This window comes from Tachypleus tridentatus, chromosome 3, assembly GCF_004210375.1.
Source record: "Tachypleus tridentatus isolate NWPU-2018 chromosome 3, ASM421037v1, whole genome shotgun sequence".
NCBI classification, from domain to species: Eukaryota; Metazoa; Arthropoda; class Merostomata; order Xiphosura; family Limulidae; genus Tachypleus; species Tachypleus tridentatus.
Window position 1 is genome coordinate 117,862,505 of NC_134827.1, and position 19,584 is coordinate 117,882,088.

General features: G+C 34.9%; 1 protein-coding gene across 1 annotated transcript; it reads right to left on the reverse strand.

The window, feature by feature from the left end:
* Positions 1-10,810: 10,810 nt before the first annotated feature.
* Positions 10,811-15,153, reverse strand: LOC143247851 (early growth response protein 3-like). Its single transcript, XM_076496402.1, has 3 exons — positions 15,009-15,153; positions 11,783-11,970; positions 10,811-11,529 (listed from the first exon to the last, which is right to left on the reverse strand). Exons 1-2 carry the CDS (start codon positions 15,028-15,030, stop codon positions 11,798-11,800), a joined length of 195 nt encoding a protein of 64 aa, XP_076352517.1. The 5' UTR covers positions 15,031-15,153; the 3' UTR covers positions 10,811-11,529; positions 11,783-11,797.
* Positions 15,154-19,584: the final 4,431 nt, after the last annotated feature.

The window sequence follows — 19,584 nt, forward strand, 5'->3', positions numbered from 1 at the left end:
TCATTCACGCAAGGCCTCAGGGACTAGCGGGAAAAGTCACGTGGGAACTCGACGCCGACGCTTTGCCACGTCAGGCATGTTTCAGTTTACGCTGTTCTATTTGTTTCTCTCTACTCCCTATAACATGCGAACAAGTAAAAAAATAAACAAAAAACACGAGAGTTATATTTAGGTTTGACTCAAGCAGTAAAACCGTGAAGAAAATTCCTTGTATTTTGAAATTCTTTCCGAAAAAGTTATCCTATATCAGCCCATCCAGTGCAATGCTAGTTAAATATCTTCAACCTTAAAATACTTTCTCAGACAAAATTCTGTCGACATGAAATACATACATGTAGATCCATGGAAAAAATTATGAACTTTCTCTGGTATCGGATATAATTTTAAAAAATCAAAAAATCTTCGTTCTGATTTCTCAGATATCGTATGATTTTTCATTAAATTACTAAAGGTGTAAATAAAATCCAAAGAAAAATATATTATTCTGACCCATATTTAAACTTTGCCTTTAATTACATTTTATGTTTAATAATTTACGAAAGATATGCTTATTGCGACTCGGATTACAGTGTAGATTATATTGTGTCGTAAAGGTGTATGGATATATCACGATTAGTCCCCCGCTGGTACAGCGGTAAGTCAACGGATTTACAACGCTAAAATAAGAGGTTTGATTCCCCACGGTGGATTCAGTAGATAGCCCGATATGGCTTTACTACAAGAAAACACACACACACACACACACACACACACACACACACACACACACACACTGTGACGATTAATAAAGTGTCGCCATCTGTAGGAAATTATATGAATATATTATATTGAATAATAATTCAATTAGAGAGAAAAAAAAGTAATAATGATTAAAAATATGAAAAATAATAATAATAATAATAATAAAAGAAACAAGGACTAAGTGTCTAGTGCATAGTGGCCAGCTTGTGTTAAATTTCTTAAATATATGTTAAAAGAGAAGAGGTATTTAGGACTATTTACATCATGTACGTGATATCTGTCGAGATCACAGATGCAGGTAGGTTTTATTTTGTTTGTTTGTTTTGAATTTCGCGCAAAGCTACGCGAGAGCCATCTGCGCTAGCCGTCCCTAATTTAGCAGTGTAAGACTAGATGGAAGGCAGCTAGTCATCACCACCCACCGCCAACTCTTGGGCTACTCTTTTACCAACGAATAGTGGGATTGGCCGTCACATTATAACGCCCGCTCGGCTGAAAGGGCGAGCATGTTTGGTGCGACCGGGATTCGAACCCGCGACCCTCGGATTACGAGTTGAACGCCTTAACACACTTGGCCATGCCGAGCCTTGGTAGGCAGGTTAAATGTTGAAAAACAATTCTAAAATCTACATGGATAAAATCGAGTTATAATTTTCGAAGGGTATGCCCTCATACCCACAATACGTCCTCGCTATTCCTTTCCATTTTCTTCCAAACTTAGCAGCACCTTAACCCTTTTCAGATTTTATTTTACGCCCTTGCTAGGCAACACGTAATGTATAACTTTATTTTTAACTTAGTTATAGGGTAAGCTCTGATATTTAGAATTAACAACCACATGTTAATGTTCTCTCATAATATCTAGTACAGTTTGCCAGAAATAAATCACTTAATTATTATTATAAATCGTCATTTTTATACCGCTCACTAGATGGCAATAAAAGTCAATCGAAATGGAGCTGATGATTTTGTTTGAATCTTTTAATAACTTCTTTTAAAAACGGATGAAAATGTACTCTTCAAGCATGCAGCAGATGCGGTTAAAGGGGGAAACTTATTTCAAAATCAAAATTAAATTGCAATATATGTTATCCCAGTTTTATTTTTAGAAATTTTGAAAGCGTGATATAACTTGAAAGAACGATATGATGTTACGATAACAACTTTAAAGTATTTTAAAATTCTTCTTTTTCAAGATCTAAACCGCTCAAAATATTTCACAATTTTAAACCAAATACATCTCTAAACCAAAGAAATAATTATATTTTGCTAAAACAATTAAAGAGAGACGCGCACAATAAAACATTGTTTAAATATTTTATGTTAAACTTACGGACTACCAATTATTAATACACCTGAGTTGGATTTTCATTTTAATGTTTTAGACTTTTAAACGTTTAGCACTAAAACTGAAAACAAGGTATTTAAACCCTTCGTTTTATTTTGGTTTTTTTATCGCCAATATTTCTTGGACAACTGAGAAATGTTTCAACCTGTGTAGTATTAGGTCTTACGTTTCAAATAACGATGTTATTATTTGTGTTAGGGTTCACTGTTTCAAGAAATATTAAACACTAATGAACACTTGTGTGGAGAGTACTTTGTAATTTAGGAAAATAAAATATTCATTCTGCAAATGTAAACATCAATACAAAACAAAAATGGTATCGAAATAATAAAATATTGATATAAATAACATTAACTTATGAACAATAAATCTGCAAAACAACAACAGAAAAACAACCTAATTCAGTAATTGGTAGGTTTGTTCACAATAACAATATTTAACACTTCTTTAAATAAATAGTATAATTCACAAATAAACGGTTAAAAGAAAATCTGCAGTGGCGACATCTTTTAACAAACATAATAACTTACGTCTCGCCTAACATCTCTTTCGTTTTCAATCTCTCCGGGTCTTAAACTTAACACCAAACATGCTTGCCCTTTCAGTCGTGGGGGGCGTTATAATGTTACGGCCAATCCCACTATTGGCTGGTAAAAGAGTAGCCCAAGAGTTGGCGATGGGTGGTCATGACTATTTGCCTTCCCTCTATTCTTACACTGCTAAATTAGGGACGGCTAGCGCAGATAACCGTTGTGTAGTTTTGTAAACAATTCAAATCAAACCAAACTGTAAACTTAAAGTATTTTTCAGTCTCGCTAGACCGCAAGAATACCTGGCACTACTTAACACTTAGTTTACATGAACCACCGTTAGGGAAAATACGTCTTAGTTTTTTAATATTAATTTATTTATAAATATTTAATATTCACTGTGTTTTGGTCAAATAAAGATATAACTGACACGAACCGTAGAAAGAAATATACATAAACGATAAATAAAAAGTAGAAATAAAAATAAAGCAAAGATTGCTATCTCACAAACTACCAGTTTGAACGATTAAAAACGTAAATTACAATTATTCGAATCTTTCAAAGCACATTGACTTTCAAGTATGTATTACACAGATGCGTGTTACATACGTATTAATGACAGGCAGTATTTAACTTAGCTTCTAGTATAGTTTTCACTCTGTACAGAGATCTTCTTTTAAAATACTACTGGCTGTTACAGTAACGATTCCCATAGTTTGCTTAACGCTAGTTATAAACTGTGAAGTTTCTTAATTGAAATAATATTTTTAAAAGATACAATAAATTGATCAAACAATAAAGATTCAAGACATGCTGAATATCGTAGTTTGCTAATTTGACAATTATTTAATATATAATTGGTGTTAAAACGTAAATCGCTTTTACTCCAAACATTTTTATATATTCTTAAACAAGTTTGAACTTATTTGCAGTTTAAAAGGAATTAATACGAAATTTTACACTTGGCAACAACGTTAGGTGTATAACGAAAAAAAAATATTTAGACGTAATATATTAATTCTAAACCACGTCAGTAACTATAATTTTATTACTGTATTTTACAATAATGTGTATAACGTGATATTAATATTGTATAAGTTTCTTTTACTGATTTATAAGGAGCTCTCGGAAACTGTTATTATTTAATTAAAATCGTTTATTAAAACCTAATTTTGCCCATTTTAAAACAAAACTGGAGTTATGTTTATCGGTTAATATAATAATTTAAAGTTATTATGTTTTAAAGTCTATTTTCACACATAATTTAATAAAGATATTATGTTTTAAAGTCTATTTTCACGCATAATTTCATGAAGTTTTTATGTTTTAAAGTCTATTTTCACACATAATTTAATAAAGTTATTATGTTTTAAACTCTATTTTCATACATAATTTTATAATGTTATTATGTTTTAAAGTATGTTTTCACACATAATTTAATAAAGTTATTATGTTTTAAAGTCTATTTTCACACATAATTTAATAAAGTTATGTTTTAAAGTCTATTTTCACACATAATTTATTAAAGTTATTATGTTTTAAAGTCTATTTTCACATATAATTTAATAAAGTTATTATGTTTTAAAGTCTATTTTCACACATATCATTTAGGGAATTTAACTCATCTCGAAATTATTATTTTAAAAAAGTGCCACGTGCTAACCGTGATAGTAAACAGTGGCTAAAAATACATCGTTCTATCCATTTACTCATATATTACCATAAAATGAACTGAGGTTGTTTTTATTTTCGATTAATAAAAATTAAGTCTCGGGATCAAATCTTTGTTTATCACTAAGCGAAAAGCTGCACTGTTGGCTGGCTATCTGTGTTTCATATGTATCATCCACAAATCTGAGCGTTAGAAGTATTCAAGTTTACCACTGAGCCACCAGGGGATATAGAAAATGTCAAATAAAAATACGAAAAAACAAAAGAGGGCAGAAAATTTTGAAATAAACATTTGTTTGTTTTTGAAGCACCAAGTCCACAATGCACAATGTGTGCTGTTCCATCAAGAGTAACGAATCTGGTTTAACGGTTTCAAGTGTGAGAAACCTCCAGTATTACCGTTGAGCCACAAGGGGACCTGGAATAAATAATCGACTCACTATAGTTTATGCTGTCTGTTTGCTTTAGAATTTTCCCACAAGGGCTATCTGCACATAGAACTAGATGGACGACAACTGGTCAACAGTACCTACCATCAACTTTCGAGCTGCTCTTAAATGGCTGAACCATTACTCTTATATCATGTTCTTAACCCTAATGTATGGAGTTCGTTTCTGTGGCAACGAGAAGCGAGCGATTTACTCATGACATCTCCAGTCCTAGTTGCTGGTTTAAATGTACAGAAAACATTTAAAAGCTAAACAATGGCTTACCTATGCTGTACCCACCGCGGGTATAAAAACTCGATTTTAACATTATAAGTATTTGTACTAACCACTGAACTTCCGAGAAGGTAGACAGAGAATGAGTTTAGAAGTTAGGCTATTACGCAAGTTGTTATTGTTAATCATTTGTCTCTTATATTAGCAGTTTAGCGATTTCTAGGGGAAATTAGGTTTAAAACAAGTTTTTGTCTATAATACTAAACTAGATTCTAATTTAGTTTTCTTATTTCAGTTTTCTTTCAAACTGTAGTTTGGCATCAGCACAATATAGCACGTGATTAAAAACGATTATACAAACGTTACTCAGGAATAATGTATCACGCAACAACCAAAACCAACAAATTAAATAAGAAAATAAAAACCAAATAACCTATAAAGTCGTTCACGGTTTACCTGTATAATTATATTTTCAGCGAGTCTTAACACTACTTTTGTTTAAACCATGTAATCTTCCTACAAAGTGTGAGTAACCTGCAAAGTAGAGGACGCTTCACTACTTCCCGGTTAATAGCTTCAGACATTTTTCGTGGATTTTGTTTTCTTCTCCATCAACTACGTTTACAATGTCTAAAATCAAATATAATCATTCTTAAAATGTCTTATTTATTTGTTTCCTGTTATTTGCACAAGGGATAACTGTGTAATGGTTTGAATGTCTTTTAGAATTTGTCAAATAATGATTGTAAGTAATTAAACTTATCTCGTTATGTTAGGCTTATTATATTTTTAACGCTACATTTTTTATCTAGTCCTTTAGAGATTTTCAACTGTCAGAAGATTGTGTAATAATAATATTCTAGCTACTTAATATTTGCCATACCTGTTGCTGACGGCGTATTTCGCTCAATCTAGAGAATGTAGTGTTGAAAACATAATAAGCCTGACATGATATCTGTGCTGCCCGTCTTTAATTTTCAACTTGGAGACTAGATGGAAGACATATTCAACAAACCTCCCGCCAACAATTGTGTTACTTTTGTATGGCCGATTTTTTTAAGAATCAGTATTTTGAAATATTTTTCAACTTTCTTGTAGCCGTAGTAGGAGTATAACAACGAATATAATATATTCCTGTAAGTTTCTGACTGGATAAATCTTTACTTTCTTAGAGTTGTAAGGATGCGTTATACGATGGATATCATATCTTCTATCTTCACGAGTTACGATAGGATAATTGTTTTACTTATAGCTATAAGGATGAGTTAGAGACGACGGATATCATATATTCCTTTCTATTTAGTTTCTGGTTAGGAGTAAAAGGTAGACAACAAAACGTTTTTTTAAAATATACTTTGTTCTTTTCTTTCTAAGGAATTTTGGCCGCATTATAGCTGGAGTTCTGTTCCACGATAATGTCCGACTGGATATCTTAGCAACCCTAGAGGTGAGAGATAACAAGACGTGGAGAAATTTCCTGGTGTCACATGGAAGCGACACCTGGAGTCTGTGTAAAGAATGTTCTCACATATGCTGTTGAGTAAGCCTACACTAACATATCAATTCGTTCGTTTCTCAAGACATTCTCGTAAACAGCTTACGGACAAAATAATGGAATCCAGTTATCTTTGAATCGTTAAGCATGTTGGGAGTTAAAATATTAAACGCGCCTTGTGTATACTTTGGAAATGGGTGATGTTCCAGTCTCGACATGTGTTGGTATTTGTATTTTATGTCAAAGCTAACATATAAGACTATCTGCCACCGTACCTAATTCTTAATTACTGATCTGAGGGAAGGCAGCCAATCAGCAACATCCTAACACCCGCCACTCATGCTAATAGATTGACTGTCATTTTTATAACACACCCTCATGTTCAAGTGTGGGAATATTTTTTTGGTTTCGAATCGGGAACAAAAACCTGATTTACAAATCCAGAGCTGTGAAACAGGGCCGCGCTCTGCACGTGCTTATAGGAGCAGTTGAGATTATCAGTAGTGTTTGTTTGTTTTGAATTTCACACATAGCTACACGAGGGTTATCTGCGCTAGCTCTGACTAATTTAGCTATATAAGAGTAGAGGACTAGTCATTGCTACTCACTACCAATTCATGGGCTACTCCTTTTACCAACGAATAATGGGATTGATTGTCAGATTATAACGCCCTCACGGCTGAAAAGGTGAGCATGTTTGGTGTGACGGGGATTCGAATCCTGATCTTGAGATTACGAGTCGAGCACCCTAACCACCTGGTCATGTCGGGGCCGGTTGTTATAGTACCTTAAGGTTCATGTTACGACAAGTATAGTCTGTGTGGAACAAATATTTGCAAAAAATGTGTAAAAAGTGTTAGAATATATTTCTCTTGTAAATTGTGATGAACTTGGTATAAATCAAAGCTCAGATGACAAGTATTCATTCTCCCCTTGTTTTAAACTGTTCTTAAGAAGGATAAACCTATTAACAAAGATAGGTAACCCCTCTAATTACCTACGCTGCTTTTAAAACAAAGCCATATGAAGTAATCTATTTTGTTTGGAGAAATAATCGAATAAATTAGGTATAAATCAGGAAAAAGAGTATGTTGAAGTCTGAGCAAAGAGACCTTCCTAAATCGATGAGAATTTCCTATATCGATAAGAGATCTTCCTAAATCAGTAAGATATCTTTTTACATCCATAAGAGATCTTCCTAAATCAATACACAAGTTAGGATTTGTTGTGTTTTTGTTCCCCCGGTAGGATAGCGGTAAGTCTACAGACTTGAACGCTAACAAACCAGAGTTCGATTCTTCGAGCTAGACACCCCAGATAGGCCAAAGTTATTTGAAAAAAACCCACAAAAAACAACACACATCAAACCATTAGTTTTATATTATTACTAGCTACGAATAGAAGAGATGACGTCATAAATAACAATAGAGTAACTTTAATCTCACCTTTCCGTCAGTGAAGTAACCAGTGACAGTTTTTGTTGTTTTTAAGTTTCCAGTTCCGTCAGTGAAGTAACCAGTGACAGTTTTTTGTTGTTTTTAAGTTTCCAGTTCCGTCAGTGAAGTAACCAGTGACAGTTTTGTTGTTTTAAGTTTCCAGTTCCGTCAGTGAAGTAACCAGTGACAGTTTTTTGTTGTTTTTAAGTTTCCAGTTCCGTCAGTGAAGTAACCAGTGACAGTTTTTTGTTGTTTTTAAGTTTCCAGTTCCGTCAGTGAAGTAACCAGTGACAGTTTTTGTTATTTTTAAGTTTCCAGTTCCGTCAGTGAAGTAACCAGTGACAGTTTTTTGTTGTTTTTAAGTTTCCAGTTCCGTCAGTGAAGTAACCAGTGACAGTTTTTTGTTATTTTTAAGTTTCCAGTTCCGTCAGTGAAGTAACCAGTGACAGTTTTTTGTTGTTTTTAAGTTTCCAGTTCCGTCAGTGAAGTAACCAGTGACAGTTTTTGTTGTTTTTAAGTTTCCAGTTCCGTGAGTGAAGTAACCAGTGACAGTTTCTTGTTATTTTTAAGTTTCCAGTTCCGTCAGTGAAGTAACCAGTGACAGTTTTTTGTTGTTTTTAAGTTTCCAGTTCCGTCAGTGAAGTAACCAGTGACAGTTTCTTGTTATTTTTAAGTTTCCAGTTTCGTCAGTGAAGTAACCAGTGACAGTTTTTTGTTGTTTTGAAGTTTCCAGTTGGTGTTAAAATTATTTTCATATTAAAGGAACGTTTCAGACACATCGTATAAGGAGACAATTTTATTTTAACACATCTCTTGTACAGTGTGGTACAAATATATATAGCATGTTTCTCTATAACTTAAAACATATCTCCACCAGGAGAGACGTCAGCAAAATTCATTCTGCTGGGAATGTACGTAAATGGACAAATATTTGTTGTTGGAGCACCAGTAAGTTTATACAGATTTTACATGTTACAGGCGACCCTGACAATCCATATTGTGTGTAGATGTTAGCTAAATCTGGTTGAACACTGTCTGATCTCTCTGATAATCCATGTTCTATCTAGACATAGGGGATAAAACTATACTCTGTTAATCCATGTTCTATCTAGACCTATGGGTAAAGTTTTATTATAGTGATCTACGTTCTACGTAGAAATATTTAACAATCTAGAATATGGCAATTTGACACTGTTATTCGACCGTGTACTTGTGTGGTAAATAAAAGCATACGAACTGAGCGATACGAGAGTCGTCAAAAACACGATTTCTTATCTTTTTTTGTGCTTTGTTGTATTATCTCATTTCAACACTACCAGTTCTCACTGTTTCTTTCTAATAATTTATGTCTGTACAAATAATCCGAAAAATGGTTCAGAGTATAAAAGTTGTTGGTAACAAGAAGTTATTTAATACGTGAAAATCTCACGACATACAAAAGTGAGAAGTCATTTAGTTGTGGGCAGGATTTGAAATATCTAATACTGTATTAATTAAAATTGTATTTAATATCAGTCGCGATTAAACATGTATTAACCTCTGTCCCGCCAAGTACAGTGGAACCCCTCTAGTCAGGCCAGTTTGTCTCAGTCTAGAAAGTGGCTGCTTTAGAGGGTTCCACTGTACATAATAAGGATTATGTAAACACAAAAAAGGGACTGTGATTGGATGACCGCTTTCAAGGGGTGACCGAATATGAGGGGTGGCCGCTTAGAGAGGTTCCACTGTACTGCTATTTAAAATTATATCTGTCAAGACACTGATAGAAATAACGTAAAAACAGAGCATCAGGTGAAATATATCGAATATAAGACAGCTCAGTCATTTCGCGGAGCTGTAGGGAAAGAAACGTAATGAAATGAAACGTGGTAATAATTATTAGACACAAATGTAACTTTTCTGTCACTTCGTTAGGTCTTATCTTTAAACAAGAGAATTGAATCCGAAGGTTTGTAACCAACAGTTTCATTTCTTTGTTTACTTCGTCGTCTGGTGTTAATTTTAATATAGGAAAGCCGCTAACGTTATTTTAATGGATAACTTTACTTTGAGACAACCTAATCCACTCGAGAGATGTCAAAGTTATTGCTTTAGTTGTTAGATTTGTTACTTAAATTTTGAACTAGAGTCGGGCTTTGCAAATATCTCATTCGTAAAGAACCATGTTTCTGAGTCTATAGCTTGAACACTGGTAAGCACTCTAATGTAATAAAGAATCCTATTTTATAAAACATTCAAGGCTGAAACCCTGATGAGCAAGGCAACATAGTAAAGGTGCAAATTGAGCGGCACTCTTGTTGAGAGAGTAGGAATATTGATTCATATAAATACTGTAACCTACATTTTAGGTTTCGACTGCACATGCAAGTGACTGTCTACGTACTTTCGATCGGCACACATGTGCTGAATTCTTCAACTTTACATTCGAAGCTACGAAAATTTACTTTTGGTATTATTTTACCATAGTGACGTCATATATATTTATACTTCTAAATTACTGAATATATATAAAAAATAGACAGTCTCACGACTTCTATCACCACAGATGTCGAGCGTTAAGATTTGATATCACAGAATCTATAATGTGAAAACATTGTAACGAAACCCAAACCTATAACATTTTCATTAGCGCATATAAGAATACAGTTCTGTGTAATAAGAACCACTGTCTTTACGTAAATAAAAATTTAATTATAAACGTCATTATATCATATAAATTATATGTTGGAAATGTATACCACTAGATGGCAGCACTTGTCGTTGGAATATATATATTTTTTAAAACAATTATAGTTTCTGCCAGTGGCCATTTTTACGTTATTAATAGTGAAATATAAAAAAGAAATGCAAAATTAACAATACAAAAAAACATATTCACGATAAGGCAAAGAAAATGCGTTGGTTATTACATAGAAATTTTCATTACCAAATTTGAAAGTATCTTTAATGGAATAAAATTTTGCTTCTCACGCCCTAATTAACAATAAATTTAAGCCCAGTTTGAAATCATTACTGAAAATAAGTAATTTGACTGGTATGAACAAAGCCTTAATTATAAAGTCGTTATTTTAAACACAAGTCAACGTCAATACATTAGTAACTTTACAGTTCCATTCATACACAAAGACACTGAGCAACCTTTATTATGTATATCTATATAAATTTTCTATATATATTTTTTATTTGCAAGATGAATCCATCTGACGGTGAACTTTTGACTTATCACCATCAAGCAGGTGAGTGAAGCACCTTACCCTACAGAGAGGGTATCAACTGGCCTTAAATAGCTCGAGCGGAGCTTTGAATCACTTCTCATGGACGAAAACTGGGAAGCCCGACAGTGGGCGCTAAAAGACGGCAGCGTAGACTGGCCAGTACAAGTATCTAAAGCTCCGTAATCCTTCTTCAAAAGGTCAATTCTGGCTGAATTCTTTTAAATATTTTTTCTTCACAAAAACTATTTTACAAATGTCTCTGAGACATGCAATCCAACGCAGGGCCCAGGTTGGCAGGTAAAAATCTGGCAGAGGGTGCTAGCATGTCATAAACAGCTGACGTCATGGTCGTCGTGAGTGAAACAGTTGAAAACAAATTCTACGAAACACCGGAATGAGCCACTTTCGTAATGTAGTTAATTTTCAGTGGTCTGTAAGAATATAGGAAGCACTTATTAACAGATGACCAACAAGGATCGAACACTCTACACTAATAATAAATAACTACGTCTGTCACGTGATCCTGGTACTGAAAAAACACTAAAATAATAGTTTGATGTAGAAAGTAAGTTTTCAAATTAGGCTTATCTCGAGGCATTAAAAGCGACATTAGTTCTACAGGGTTATCTATTGGACGACTGGTGATTAATATAATATAGATAACAGATTTCCACATCTACTCACCGATAAAACACGTGTCTAGTGTCTTTTCATGTGAAGAGAGAGATGATCGGAGCGGGAAAATGACCTTTGACATAGCTGGCACTTAAATGGTTTTTGACCCGTATGTTTGCGGTAGTGACGGGTCAACTCGTCTGACCTCGCAAATTTCCACGTGCAACCTTCCCAGGTACAAGTATAGGGCTTCTCACCTGTAAAGCAAGTGGAAGGATTTTCAAGTTAAGTTAGAACCTGCTACTATTGAGTGTTTTAAGTAGTTTGTGTATATAGATCATTACGAGAACATCTAGTTCAGCCTACAACTACTTTAAAACGTCACGTTGTACTCCGTATAGTTCAAACTCTAATACTGGACCTATTTCTGACGCAAGTGTACTAAACATGGTATACTCTTCAGAACATTCGTGCTTACAAAGCAGTAGGTAGCTAAAATTTTAGATTATTATTTTTGATGCACTGAAACCAATAGGCCTAATTTTACACGCTTCAGATTTTGAAACCGAAATGGAAAAATTAAGAGAGATGCGAGAAGAAAAAAATTCCCGGTTTACATTAACAGTAACCCTAATTTTAGGCTTTTTTTTTAACGTTAGGCACTTTTCGGTTGATCAACTGTCAAATTTTTATTTCAATAAACGTTATTTTAATACAGTTTCATGCCCTGAGTTAAAAAACGTGTACATTTCTTTGGAGAAATTGTAAAAAAAGTACTGAAATTAAAACATGAATTTAAAAATATCATTTTCTTAAACAGATCGCAACTTAGGTTTTTATGACGCCAAAATAATTCACACAGATAAAACGTCTACCACAAAATAACTGTTTCAGTCCACTGCTGTGCATCCATTAATTTAGGTTCATATTTATGACGTTCGATGATTGTGTATTTTTTTGAACAACAGTATACAGACTTTTTTTTTTCAGAGGGCGTGTTGCTCCTTCTAACCAGGTTCCCCACTTCCCTCTAATTGAATGCTACCCGTGACAGAAGCTCTTCTGACATTTTCATATTGTTCGGTTAGGCACAAACTTGACTTAAAGAATAATTAAAAAGTGCTCAAAGTAAGTAAAAACACACGTCTGTGACAAAAAATATTTACATTAATTATAGACGTGTGTTTTTACTTATTTTGAATACTTGTTTGTTTTCATTATATTTTCTACGTCTTGCGGTCTTTTCTACTCTGAAAAAATTTGATGTAGATTTAGTTTCCTGAGACATATTTTTTTTTCGGGGATAAATTTGAAGGATTAATTATTTAAATTAATTTCTGTTTTATCTGTAAAGAACAATAATAAGTTTAATTCAGGAAATACATATATAATTTTTTAATTCAGCGCATCTATTAGAATAACGTTCATTAAAATAAAAGTCCAACAAATCGGTAATTGAGTAATACTGTTTTAAAGGCCACACATTTAAGCTAATAAAACTCGAGGTTCTGATATCCTCGATATTCGGTGGCAGAGAAAGTAAGACACACTTGAAATCAACTAAAATATTATAATGCATAATATAGTACGTACAAAATGACTAAATAGCACAAAGAGAACCTGGTGTTAAAAAACAAAACAAGTCGCGCGGGAAAACAACGGTTTAGTTTAAAACTTTTTGTCACTGATCTTGTCTGTACTGGTATGAACTACGTTTACAAACCTATTACTTAGTTTCCATGTGCTACTTTACGGAACATAAAACACCAAACTCTGGAGAGATTCAACTTGAATAATGAAGCAGCTGTAGAAAACCTACAGATATTAGAAAAACCATGAAGTTCTGGTGACGTCAAGGTGGAGTACATTGTCTTATAAACCAGGTGATTTTTTTACAACCAGATGGCAAGTAGGGCTAAGAGGTAACATAAAACAATTTCAATTAGGCTATTTTAATGTGATTAAAATAACCCAGTCGTGACACGCTTTCACTCTAAAATTAAACGATTTTTTTTTTAATTTCGTGAGTGTTTGACACTTTATTAAGAAAAGTCAAATTAATTAGCATATACGTAACTAACAAACTAGTAAAACTACAGGTTTTATATAATACTGTTCAAAATTTAAGCTGTGACACTGCTTGGCCTAGTGGCTAAGGAAGACTCGCAGCATTCTTTCTCACTGGGGGGCGTTGCGGTTAGTGGCCGAGGCAGAATTGTATCTGTTAAAATACAACTCTATGGTGGCTGAACACTAGGAGACTTAATTGCATTAAGGGAAGCCGGTTTATGATTTAGATCGCAGCTGACTTAGATATGAAGCGGTTACAACAACTGTGAAGATATACAATACTGGACTGATGTCTACTCACCTAGGAACCCGGACTTCACAACATAACACTAATTTATGAACGGATCAAATGAATTTTTAAAATTCTTCAGGTAGAGCTTGCAATTTATGAGAAAGACAACGGCCCTCAGGAGTTTTGATGTTCATACATTATCAGATCACTACAATTCTTAAGAGAGGAAGCTACATCCGGGCTTTTTTTTTAACATGGTATAAGTTTCTACACGGAGAACAACAAGAGATATGAGAGTAGAAGTAACAATGAATCTATCCGAGACATCTAGTAATTGATATCACACAGGGAACAAGTACGTCGAGAACTAAGCCTAACATGTTAATTACGCAGGTAACAAGCACTTCGAAAACTAACAACTTAACATTTTAATCTCAAAGGTAGGAAGCACTTAGAGAATTAGACCTAATACATTAATTATACAGGTAGCAAACACATAGGGAACTAAGCCTAGCACATTAATCATACGGGTAGCAAGCACATCGATAACTAAACCTAACACAATAATCATACGGGTAGCAAGCACATCGATAACTAAACCTAACACATTAATCTAACAGGTAGCAAACAGATAAGAAACTAAGCCTAGCACATTCATCTAACAGGTAGCAAACCCATAGGGAACTAAGCCTAGCACATTCATCTAACATGTAGCAAACACATAGGAAACTAAGATAAGCAACATTGATCCACAGGTCTAAAAGTCTAAACATTAATCTAAATTTGTTCAACCCATCTTAATAAAGAATAAAACGACTAAACAGTTTCCTTTATGATATACCACAAAACCGCAGGATCAACTACTTGTTTAAAATCACGTTCACCTGGAAAATCTCTACAAAATTTTCGTCATTATACGTAAGCCAGTTTACCGCAAGAAGAATGATTCTAAATTACACCGATTACCGACACGAACAGGTTGAACGTTACTACCGGCTATTTCTGTATCAACCATTTCGGCCTTGCGTGTAACCCTAAGCAGAGGAATCAAAGCTATTAATCCGACCGTGTGAGAGATCTTGGTGGTTTGTCATCCCTCTACCTTGTTTTCTTCCCACGAGTGGATGACCTGCTTTAGTCGTGACTACGTAACAACGACAATTTAAATGTTAGGGATAGCAGAAGGAGGGGGGGGGAGTGCTGTGTACACAACAATTCGTCGGTCCGTGAGAAACGAGACCGGTACTGGACTCGCGAAAGGTCGCCCTCTCGTGCTGAGTATCTAGGTTATCCCCACCCACAGGTAGGGTCGGCTAAAAACATGACCCTTGCAGATTGATGAAACAATTGTGTTGACAGAGACAGGACTTTTTTCAGAGTTGCATAACCGCTTTCTGCAAATATTGGTCGCCTATTTATATGGGTAACATTACGAAAACGAGGGGTGAGATAAATATATGTAAGTAAGATAAACATGTACGAGTTATTGAAAATAACTAAACAACAAATTCAGAGAAATATAAATAATCCGTTTAGTGTTAGCCTGATGATACTGTGGTAAAACATTAAAGTATAGCCTGACGATACTGTGGTAAAACATAAAAGTATAGCCTGACGATACTGTGGTAACACATTAAAGTATAGCCTGACGATACTGTGGTAAAACATAAAAGTATAGCCTGACGATACTGTGGTGAAACATTAAAGTATAGCCTGACGATACTGTGGTGAGACATTAAAGTATAGCCTGACGATACTGTGGTAAAACATAAAAGTATAGCCTGACGATACTGTGGTGAGATATTAAAGTATAGCCTGACGATACTGTGGTGAGACATTAAAGTATAGCCTGACGATACTGTGGTGAGACATTAAAGTATAGCCTGACGATACTGTGGTGAGACATTAAAGTATAGCCTGACGATACTGTGGTAAAACATTAAAGTATAGCCTCATGATACTGTGGTGAGACATTAAAGTATAGCCTCAGGATATTGTGGTGAGACATTAAAGTATAGCCTGACGATACTGTGGTAAAACATTAAAGTATAGCCTGACGATACTGTGGTAAAACATTAAAGTATAGCCTGACGATACTGTGGTGAGACATTAAAGTATAGCCTGACGATACTGTGGTGAAACATTAAAGTATAGCCTGACGATACTGTGGTGAAAATTAAAGTATAGCCTGACGATACTGTGGTAAAACCTTAAAGTATAGCCTGACGATACTGTGGTGAAAATTAAAGTATAGCCTGACGATACTGTGGTGAAACATTAAAGTATAGCCTGATGATACTGTGGTGAAATATTAAAGTATAGCCTGACGATACTGTGGTGAGACATTAAAGTATAGCCTGACGATACTGTGGTAAAACATTAAAGTATAGCCTGACGATACTGTGGTGAGACATTAAAGTATAACCTGATGATACTGTGGTAAAACATTAAAGTATAGCCTGACGATACTGTGGTGAGACATTAAAGTATAGCCTGACGATACTGTGGTGAGACATTAAAGTATAGCCTGACGATACTGTGGTGAGACATTAAAGTATAACCTGATGATACTGTGGTGAGACATTAAAGTATAGCCTGACGATACTGTGGTAAAACATTAAAGTATAGCCTGATGATACTGTGGTGAAACATTAAAGTATAGCCTGATGATACTGTGGTGAAATATTAAAGTATAGCCTGACGATACTGTGGTGAGACATTAAAGTATAGCCTGACGATACTGTGGTAAAACATTAAAGTATAGCCTGACGATACTGTGGTGAGACATTAAAGTATAACCTGATGATACTGTGGTAAAACATTAAAGTATAGCCTGACGATACTGTGGTGATACATTAAAGTATAGCCTGACGATACTGTGGTGAAAATTAAAGTATAGCCTCAAGATACTGTGGCGAAACATTAAAGTATAGCCTGACGATACTGTGGTAAAACATTAAAGTATAGCCTGACGATACTGTGGTGAGACATTAAAGTATAGCCTGACGATACTGTGGTGAGACATTAAAGTATAGCCTGACGATACTGTGGTGTGACATTAAAGTATAGCCTGACGATACTGTGGTGAGACATTAAAGTATAGCCTGACGATACTGTGGTGAAAATTAAAGTATAGCCTGATGATACTGTGGTAAAACATTAAAGTATAGCCTGACGACACTGTGGTGAAAATTAAAGTATAGCCTGACGACACTGTGGTGAAAATTAAAGTATAGCCTGATGATACTGTGGTGAGACATTAAAGTATAGCCTCACGATACTGTGGTGAGACATTAAAGTATAGCCTCACGATACTGTGGTGAGACATTAAAGTATAGCCTGACGATACTGTGGTGAAACAATAAAGTATAGCCTGACGATACTGTGGTGAGACATTAAAGTATAGCCTGACGATACTGTGGTGAGACATTAAAGTATAGCCTGACGATACTGTGGTGAGACATTAAAGTATAGCCTGATGATACTGTGGTGAAACATTAAAGTATAGCCTGACGATACTGTGGTAAAACATTAAAGTATAGCCTGACGATACTGTGGTGAGACATTAAAGTATAGCCTGACGATACTGTGGTAAAACATTAAAGTATAGCCTGACGATACTGTGGTGAGACATTAAAGTATAGCCTGACGATACTGTGGTGAGACATTAAAGTATAGCCTGACGATACTGTGGTGAGACATTAAAGTATAACCTGATGATACTGTGGTGAGACATTAAAGTATAGCCTGACGATACTGTGGTAAAACATTAAAGTATAGCCTGATGATACTGTGGTGAAACATTAAAGTATAGCCTGATGATACTGTGGTGAAATATTAAAGTATAGCCTGACGATACTGTGGTGAGACATTAAAGTATAGCCTGACGATACTGTGGTAAAACATTAAAGTATAGCCTGACGATACTGTGGTGAGACATTAAAGTATAGCCTGACGATACTGTGGTGAGACATTAAAGTATAGCCTGACGATACTGTGGTGTGACATTAAAGTATAGCCTGACGATACTGTGGTGAGACATTAAAGTATAGCCTGACGACACTGTGGTGAAAATTAAAGTATAGCCTGATGATACTGTGGTAAAACATTAAAGTATAGCCTGACGACACTGTGGTGAAAATTAAAGTATAGCCTGACGACACTGTGGTGAAAATTAAAGTATAGCCTGATGATATTGTGGTGAGACATTAAAGTATAGCCTCACGATACTGTGGTGAGACATTAAGGTATAGCCTCACGATACTGTGGTGAGACATTAAGGTATAGCCTGACGATACTGTGGTGAAACAATAAAGTATAGCCTGACGATACTGTGGTGAGACATTAAAGTATAGCCTGACGATACTGTGGTGAGACATTAAAGTATAGCCTGACGATACTGTGGTGAGACATTAAAGTATAGCCTGACGATACTGTGGTGAGACATTAAAGTATAGCCTGACGATACTGTGGTAAAACATTAAAGTATAGCCTGACGATACTGTGGTGAGACATTAAAGTATAGCCTGACGATACTGTGGTGAAAATTAAAGTATAGCCTGACGATACTGTGGTAAAACATTAAAGAATAGCCTGATGGTACTATGGTGAGACATTAAAGTATAGCCTCATGATACTGTGGTGAAACATTAAAGTATAGCCTGACGATACTGTGGTGAAAATTAAAGTATAGCCTGACGATACTGTGGTAAAACATTAAAGTATAGCCTGACGATACTGTGGTGAGACATTAAAGTATAGCCTGACGATACTGTGGTGAGACATTAAAGTATAGCCTGACGATACTGTGGTGAGACATTAAAGTATAGCCTGACGATACTGTGGTGAAACATTAAAGTATAGCCTGACGATACTGTGGTGAGACATTAAAGTATAGCCTGACGATACTGTGGTAAAACATTAAAGAATAGCCTGACGATACTGTGGTGAAACATTAAAGTATAGCCTGACGATACTGTGGTGAGATATTAAAGTATAGCCTGACGATACTGTGGTGAGACATTAAAGTATAGCCTGACGAAACTGTGGTGAGACATTAAAGTATAGCCTCATGATACTGTGGTGAAACATTACAGTATAGCCTGACGATACTGTGGTAAAACATAAAAGTATAGCCTGACGATACTGTGGTGAGACATTAAAGTATAGCCTCATGATACTGTGGTGAAACATTAAAGTATAGCCTGACGACACTGTGGTGAAAATTAAAGTATAGCCTGACGACACTGTGGTGAAAATTAAAGTATAGCCTGACGATACTGTGGTGAAACAATAAAGTATAGCCTGACGATACAGTGGTGAAAATTAAAGTATAGCCTGACGATACTGTGGTGAGACATTAAAGTATAGCCTGACGACACTGTGGTGAAAATTAAAGTATAGCCTGATGATACTGTGGTAAAACATTAAAGTATAGCCTGACGACACTGTGGTGAAAATTAAAGTATAGCCTGACGACACTGTGGTGAAAATTAAAGTATAGCCTGATGATATTGTGGTGAGACATTAAAGTATAGCCTCACGATACTGTGGTGAAACAATAAAGTAT

What these genes read in the sequence shown, in the direction of transcription:
- LOC143247851 (XM_076496402.1), bottom strand. Translation starts at nt 15,030, where the DNA reads ATGGTTGATACAGAAATAGCCG. An exon ending in GGTTGATACAGAAATAGCCG is followed by an intron (nt 11,971 to 15,008) that starts GTAGTAACGTTC and finishes CTTGCTTTACAG; the next exon opens with GTGAGAAGCCCTATACTTGT.